Source organism: Montipora capricornis, chromosome 3, assembly GCF_036669925.1.
Source record: "Montipora capricornis isolate CH-2021 chromosome 3, ASM3666992v2, whole genome shotgun sequence".
Taxonomy (NCBI): domain Eukaryota; kingdom Metazoa; phylum Cnidaria; class Anthozoa; order Scleractinia; family Acroporidae; genus Montipora; species Montipora capricornis.
The window spans coordinates 12,659,590-12,668,177 of record NC_090885.1 but is presented as its reverse complement, the minus strand read 5'-3'; the positions used below and the strand labels follow the sequence as shown (position 1 = coordinate 12,668,177).

The following is an 8,588-nucleotide window of genomic DNA, read 5'->3' as shown; positions in this document are numbered from 1 at the left end:
GAGTCAAGGCCCATATCGCCTCATTATCAAGAGATATATGGAACATTGATGATGTGCTACATTGAATAAAATTACTGGGTGATAATGACGAAATGAGTCTCGAGGACCTTACCTTGAAATGCCGGTGTGTTAACTATGTTACTTTCTGGGCAACTTTGTCAGACAATTCACGGCCTTAAAATTATTGCAATGAATACGGGTGATGATCGTGTGTTGTTTCAGATATCCACATTACTTAAAATATCTAAATCTGGAAAGCACTAGGAACCACTAGTTTATTAAGCTTACTCCCCAGACAGTGTCTTATATGCTGTAAGATGCCTTAAACAATACCTTAAGAAACAGAAGGTGGGCATAATGGGAGGATCAGTTGTGGCTTAAACCGTTATGTTAACGTTAAACCGTTTAAACCAGTTCACGAGGACTCGGTTAGCAGAAGGATAAAATCTTTTTCTTTTTTCAAGATCAGGTATAAATATATCTGTTTATGGAGCACACAGTACTCATTCTACATCTACATGAGTAGCATATGCTGACAACACGTCATTGTACACCATAATGAACTGAGGCTCAGTGCAGAATGACGAAGAGAGTCTACTTTTCGTATGTTTTACGACACACCCTTGAGTTACAATGCGAATTTGGGGAACAGTTTGTACCCCACAGTCTTTTCAACAAAATGTTATATTTTGACTTTCAATTGTTTCATTGCCACACTGCTTTAAAGTCTCGGGTGACTTCGTAGTGACGTAGACCAATGGCGAAATAGATTTGGAAAATTAAGCGAGGCTTACTTGTAAGGTGAAGTTTGATTGGAATTCTATGAGTTATTGGTCAGGAACGTAGGAGTCACGTCCTCAGCCTATAAACTCATTGTAAGTGAGTGTTCACCCACCTGAATTCACGTTGTGTAGGTACAACTCACCTCGATTAGCCTTTGCTAAATGCGAGTTGTGCACGTAAATGCGAGTTGTGTACTTAAATAACCTTGTGTGGCAATTCAGAATCTCTCCTTTAAAGACTGCAAGCTCTGGTTTCGAGCGCTCTATCCGCTGTCTCACGTGACTCCTACGTTCCTGACCAGTTCCTGATGAATGTGCATATTTGATCTTTGATAATGCCAGATACAGCACAACAGCTTAAGTTTTAGATGAAGCACGCTGGCTTTTTTTTTCTTTTGTCATGATAAGGAAGATCAACGGAGATAATGAAATGTAAAAAATCCTTAAAAAACAGGCTTTTAAAAACTGGAGCCGGCTCGAATTTAGTGTGTTGAGCAATAACAGGGGCACCCAACGAATCTGTTCCTTACATTATTTGTTCTGCAGAGGAATCTTGCTGGCTGGCAAAAACACAGGTGTTTCGATTAAATGGCTGGGAAATTTTGTTATTGATAGAAGTTTTGCCTGGGAATTACTGACTTTTTCTAGCATTTCAACCCGAGCTGGCTGTAGAAACTCTGAAGACTGAGGACGACTTAAAAAAAAACAAACAAAAAAAAAAAACAAACAAAGAACCCCTTCTCTCTCCCACAGAGTAGTCACAAACATACGACGGCTGGTCGGAGTGATTGCGCTTGCGGAAAAAAACCTGTTCTGTCCCGGTTTTGTCGCTTTTGTTCGGTCGTTTTGGATCGAGGGATTTGAAAGCGCGCGGAATTACTGGCTGGGAAATAATGTTATCTAGCTGGCTGGGAAATTTCTTGTGTGTCTTGCTGGGAAAAAGGAACAGATAATGTTTTCCCAGCAACACTGAAAAACACCTGAAAGTGCCTTAATAACATTTATTTTCATTAACTGGGGTATAATAATACATTTTACAACAAATCGGTCGTTGGGTGCCCCTGCAATGACTCACCTGTACCACTAAACTACTCTTCTGCCGTGTGAGAAAAGGTCATCATATATCCCGTAAGAGGTAAAAGTATGGCCAAAAACATTGTTTGTGCAGTTAAAGGGAGGGTACGGCCTAGAAAAAGTTTCCCTGAATCGAAAGTTCTTTACCTGCATTGTCATACTTGACCACTCGAGCTCATTTGGGCTTAATGTGTTTAAATAGCCAACAATAACGCTTCAAAAATGGGCAATTTTAAATTAAAATCCGCCATCTTTGTTTTTGTGTATGCAAACGAGGCTATGACGTAGCAAGTGTAACGTGAAGTGCTAAGTTTCTACCCCATATGAACCATGTGAGCGTTAGCCCTACTGATGGAAATGGGCCCACACAAGGAGAACAGAGAAAATCTCTGACCAGGTGCCCGTTTCTCGAAAGTCCCGAAACTTTACGGGCCATTCTCGGGTGTCACAATTCCCTTTGTATCTCACGAACGGAGAGGATTTAAGTCGTAAAACTTCACAGTTATTTTTCTTTTTGTTACCTTGAAATCGTGTTAAAAGATCGGCTTTCCAGAACAAGCGGTTGGTAGTTTCACAAATGACTTTTCGGGCCCGAATCGTTTTCGGGACTTTTGAGAAACGGGCCCCAGGGTGGGAATTGAACCCACGACCTTCGGGTTAGATCTCTATGATTACTTTACACCTTTATTTCAAAATGGCGGCCATTTTGGTATTGGTTTGTTTGCTTGCAATTAGCCCATGTTGCTTCGTTTTCAAACTAAAACTTCAAAAGAATATTCAACCTTGACCGAGGCAACAAGAGGTAATTTGTAAGGAAGCAAAATAATACTTTATGCTGGCCATTTTAGAATAAGGTGTATATGTAACGTTGATTTGATTTCTGTATACAGTGTATTCAATTACAATTAGTGCTCTCGCACTAAATACAATTGACACTTGAATTATCGTTAGCTTGACTTTCGTTCGTGAAGGGGCGGCTATTTACTCTCTGTATAAAAGCAATGAAAATTTTGAACTTTTTACCTGTTTTCTCGACAGTATTCTTATTTTATCACTGTTTCAGAACAAAACGCAATCACTGCCAACAGACTGCAATATGAAAGAATTTATTAACCAAAGTGACCAAGTAACACACCATGTCAGCAACGGTGGTTACTATGCCTACGGCGTCGTAATGTTTTTCATCCTGACAGTCGGTTTTATTGGAAACATTATGACACTGGTTGTGTTATACCAACATGAACATCGCAGGCGAACCATGACTCCCCTCATGCTTAACCTTGCGCTCGCGGATATTTTTATCATCGTGTTTGGGTATCCTGTGGCAATGCAAGCCAATCTACGTGGAATGCTTCTTGAGAGCTCTCACTGCAGTTGGGGAGGATTCGTAAACGGCGCAGTGGGAATTTCATCGATTTTTACTCTCACCGAAATGAGCGTCGTATCCTACTATGGACTGAAACGAGTGAATAGCAGTTCTAGACAGTCAGCTTCCCAAGTCGCCTGTTTAATGGGAGTGGCATGGATATATGGTGTTCTTTGTATGTTACCTCCGTTGCTGGGTTGGAATCGGTTCGTTCTTTCCGCTTCGAAAATAAGCTGCTGTCCAGACTGGTCAGGAAAATCTGCTTCGGATACAGCATATAACCTTTTGCTTGTTTTCTTTGGATTTTTCGGGCCTCTTACGGCAATGATAATTTGCTACTACAAAATTTATAGGTAATGATAGTGATCGTTTCTCTAGGGATGATCCTAGTTTGCTTGTACAGTGTTCCTTGTTCCTCACTTTCCCATGCTAAATGAATACTTACTTCCCTAGCCACAACTTTTCTCACTGAGCCATTCAGTTGACATGTGCACCTCTCTAGATTTTGTTTAAAACAGGCCGCACAAGTTGATAAAAGCAGTCGTAGCAGAATCAAGGTCGAGCTAGCCAGAGAGGAATAGGTCTCTGCTTAAATGATGACATCACAAACTGCGTTTCTTTCAGGCTTTGACCAATTTTTGCATTAGGAAACAGTTTATGATAGGTCCGAGCCTCTTTTTAGGTCGGCTTGGCACAAAGGTCAAGTATAAAACCTATAAAAAGTACAGACTAGGTTTAACAGGGAAAGGCAATTTACCTCCGCAAAGTTGAAATATAGTAATTTAGGGCCTGACCAAACGGGAGATGTTTTGCGACCAAACAACATCAAACATTGTTTGGTGACCAAACATTTTACCGTTTGGCCACCTTGTTTGGTGCTGCTTGATCGTGTTTGGTCGTATTTAATCAAATTTGAAGGCCATATGTTTTGTGGTCGAGGTACTGTTTTTTGTTAGTTTGGACAGCCGTATCAAAAATGTTTGGCGCGCGCATGCATACCACGCTTGTTTAGCCGTTTGTATCCACGTGTTTTTACATATTTGTGACCCATAGTTCCTTGCTTGTGGAGGTTGATCTCAGTTAGATTAAAAATGTGTTTTAACCATCTGGCCACTTAATTCAACATCAGCATGTTTGGTCACCAAACAATGTTTGATGTTACTTGGTTGCCAAACATTTCCCGTTTGGCCAGGCCCTTAGGAGCATTAAACATGTTTGTGTTTTGAGAAAATTGTGAGGCTTAGGTTGCACAAGTAGATCTAGCGAGATAAATTTAGTTTTGTTTGTAAACGAAACAAGCAAGCTGTATGTAGCTGGCTCAATGAATCGTATGGTATCTCATTCATACTCAGCCTAGACATTCCTGAGCAGATTATTTCGCAAAGCGACTTGACCCGAACAGGACGCCAAGCCATGACCCATGCAATGGTGCAATGCAATAATATTCATATTTGTCTTAGCAATAGCGTTAAGTTGCGTTCCTGTTCTGCAAAGGCGTAGACCAAACCCTTATTATAAATTATAGCTTAAGATGTCTTTTGATTTGTTTTCAGCTTAGTCCATAGTGTTGTCGTCCCAGGAAACTTACAAATCCAATTAAGACAGCGACAATCTGAACTAAAAATTGTTAAAATGACAGCTATGAATGTTGCTGCTTTCTTGGTTAGTTGGGCGCCATATTGTTGCGTCAGCCTGGTTGCGGTATTTACGAAAACGTTTATGCTAGAGGATTGGGAGGCAGAAATACCAGAACTATTGGCCAAGGCATCGGTTATATATAACCCCATCATTTACACCACGATGTATCGTCGTTTTCGAGCAACACAATTTCGTCTTTTGCATTTTCGCCGGCGTTTAATTTCCCCACAAATTGCCACCGTCATCACAAGGAACCATTTTAGCTCACGACTGGCTGCCGACAGGCCCCGAGGGGCTCCGAGCATTGACCAAAGATATCTTCAAGTGCCAAGTCAAGCTATGGCAAAGAGAGGTTCTGTAAAAAATGGTTCGGGTGCAACCCGCACGCGGCAGGAATCGTCACGCATTTTTGTCCATTGGTAACTGAGCAAGCCAACGAACTAGGACGAAAGCTGACGAGTAGTGATCAGTTGTTGGGCTTCGTAATTGGAGGATGATAAGATATGAAACCTTAACTGCTTTATAGGATGATATACTATCACGTGACATGTCAAAGTTATTTCCAACACAGAAATCTTCTTAGCTAAATGGCAACACTTCTTATCATTTTTTTGGTTGCTGGATTTAACAGGCGAGTCTTCATCTGTCCCTTGTTTCTCGCAAGTATAGAGACTACAAATACCCCTGCAAGGAGTTCTAGACAGTTGATACTGCTAGCACAATCGGTACAATTTTTTTTTTTCATTGTATTAGCGGCATTTGCGGTTTACTAACGGAAGGAGGACCTGCATACTGTAGATGGCGATGGTCTCAGTAGCTCTCCTTTGCAAGTTTGCAAAATGGCGTTAGCCACACCGCCCGATAACTTGCAGCTCTCTAGGGGAAACGAGAGACCAAAACCTGCAAGCCGCAGCCAGAGACCGTTGCCTTAAGGTGGCTAAAACCAGTTTCAACACTTGATAGAAACGTTCTTATTAGAAGGATCGATTGACCCTACAACACTTAATCACTTAAAAGCGATGTTATGGTACCATACCAAACACCAGTTATTGCTGAAATTGATTCGGTCATTTTTGTGACATAAGAAGTTACCGTGGCAACAGGAAAACCCCGCAGAAACACCCCATATTTTGGCTTTAGGTAATCATATCTCAAAAACGATTTCTATGACCCCCATTTTTTATTTTTGAAATGTAATCAGCATGCCAGGATAAAACTTTCTTCAAAGCTTAAAAATGTTCTGTGAAGCGGATTCAGAGCCACCTTAAATAATTAAAAATTTAAGGTAGCTCTGAATCCGCTTCACAGGATTTTATAAAACTCTGCAGAGTTTTATCTTGGCCTGCTGATCATTTTTGTGCAATAAAAAATTGGGGTCACCGCGTTCGTTTTTCAGATATGAGTAACTTAAGCCAAAATATAGGCTGTTTTTGCAAGGCTTTCCTGTCGCCATGGTAACTTGTTACGTCACAAAAATAGCTGCATCTTGTTCAGCAATAACTTGCTGTTGCTGGTACGTGATAAAGCGTTGTAGCGCCAATCCTTCTAATAAAAAGGTCTCTTGAAAGTGTTGAAACTGGTTTGGGCCACCTGAAGACAACGAAAGTAAAATACAATAGAAGTAAGAGCGTGGTGCTACAGTACAATAAGCACTAATAAACTCTGCATGTGAATAACAGTTTGTATTGGACATAAAGACGCATGCATATACGGGCACATGTAGGTACGCATAGTTTATTTTTCATACTGAGTACAGTATTAATAGGTAGTTGCGTTTTGCAAGAAAATAGTTGTTAAAATATGTGCGAGACAAGCATACTGTGCCAGACAAAAAGAGATACATGATTGCTAACATAAAATGAGTGTCTCCATTAATAAAGAATACTATTGGAAAATTCACCACCCGACGATGGAATTCCACGTTAAATTCCACGCGAAAAAAGATATATCGCACGAATCCCTCTAATTTATATTTTTACGTTGAAAATCATCAAATCGAATCCACTGGGAGCTTCTGATATCGGGGTATTTCACCCTGCAGCACAATTCATGAACTCGGGAAAAATATTCGACAGCGCCTGAAAGAAGGACAATGTGCATATCAACTCAACAAATACGCTGGTAAGTTGTTTCCCTCCAATTAACAACGTTCATTGCTAAATGAGAGATTTTGGGGGTAAAACAAGCAAAAAGTAACAAAGGGAATAAACAATGTGTTTGTTTCAAGACACAACTGCTGTTGCCACCGTTGGGGTTAACATTAAACTGAAAATTAATGGGAATATTTACTGGCCTGTAAATCATCTTTTGTGTACTCTGCAACTGAAACCTGCTCTTCCTCGGTCGCTGACACTAAGCGTAAGCGGCTTCTTAAAAGATCTTTCCAGGAAGTCATAATTTAAATTAAACAAGGAAAATCTTCCCTTCGCTCAAGTTTTTGCTTTGTAAAGGCAGACAATGTTTTTGAAAACATAATTATTTCTAATTTTGTTTGCGTTGCTATGTAAAGCAGTGCAATATCAGTCAGCCTCGCTTTCAAGTCGCAATTCCACACTGAACACCACACCTCGGTAGCCAATCAGATGGCGAGAATTCTCCTAGATATGTGACTCAAATCTTAATTAAAGGAAATGCATGATGATACATTTTTGGACTTTTTTCACTTTTTTGAAAAAGGAATAACAGTGCTAGACGTTCGACCCCTGATGTCGCCAATGCGACTGGATTTTATTCACTGGCCACTAACTTTTCACACTTAGTCGCCAAACCGGCCGCTAAGATATTTTTTGTATGTTATTATTATTTATTTATTTTTTATTTATCGAATGAGTGCAATGAATGTCCAATAGTGGACTATACGTAGTTCACACTTTAACGTATGTAGCCTTTAAAAAGCGGTGTTTACGTATCCTTAAGGAAACGCAGACTGAAATCTACATCTTAAATGAACTTCAATCCACAAGTGACATCCAAGACTTTAAAATACGTAAACAAGCTATAAAATGCAATGACCGCGGTCCGGGTACTTGCGAGTAAACCGGTATGCCTCGTGTTTATGTAATTGGTTCTTCAGCTTAAGCTTACGGATCTACCGGTACCGTGATAGCACTTTTTCCATTGACAACGCGTTTTCGAAAACCTCTGTTTATATATAACCGTTTTCGAAAACGCTTTTGAAAGTGGAGACTTTTGAAATGGAGATCTATCGCTCTAAACGGAGGTTTTCGAGTACGCGTGACGCCATAATCTTATGCAGGCTTCACAGTTTCCTGCCCACCAAGTCGACAACAAATCATAGTAACAAAAACTTTTCAGACTCTAGTGTGAACGGCTAGCGTGCTAACGCAGACGTATTTCCCGCGGAGAAAAACGGCGGCCGGAAATACGACTGCCTTCGCAGGCTGGTGGCCATGGACGGCCGAATGCGATGTGAAAACGCTAGTGTGGGCGCAGATATTTTATCTGTTTTCAGGGAGCTGAAGGTTTTCGAAAACAGATTAGTGTGGACGGGCCCTGATAATGTGAAGGAAAAGAAATTGTTTGTCACGAAGAATCGTGTTAATAAAATTTTTAAAATAATGTACCACTGTCATATCCACTGTCATAAATATCGCACATTATTTTAATTCGCAAACGAGCGAATATAAAACTTTATATAGGCGACGTTTCGGTTTCGATCCGATGTTCTCTATATAATTAACATAAGAACAAAGGCTCAAATGTTTTCA

At 40.3% G+C, this 8,588-nt stretch overlaps 1 protein-coding gene across 1 annotated transcript in view; it reads left to right on the top strand.

Annotated features, from left to right (window-relative positions):
• Positions 1-6,021, top strand: part of LOC138042248 (rhodopsin-like) — a 12,222-nt gene extending 6,201 nt beyond the window's left edge. The window contains exons 2-3 of the mRNA XM_068888069.1: positions 2,920-3,575; positions 4,776-6,021. Coding sequence (XP_068744170.1) covers positions 2,953-3,575; positions 4,776-5,283 — 1,131 coding nt within the window. The 5' untranslated portion in view covers positions 2,920-2,952 and the 3' untranslated portion in view covers positions 5,284-6,021. The remainder of the gene's footprint in view (positions 1-2,919; positions 3,576-4,775) is intronic.
• The last annotated feature ends 2,567 nt before the right edge of the window (positions 6,022-8,588 follow it).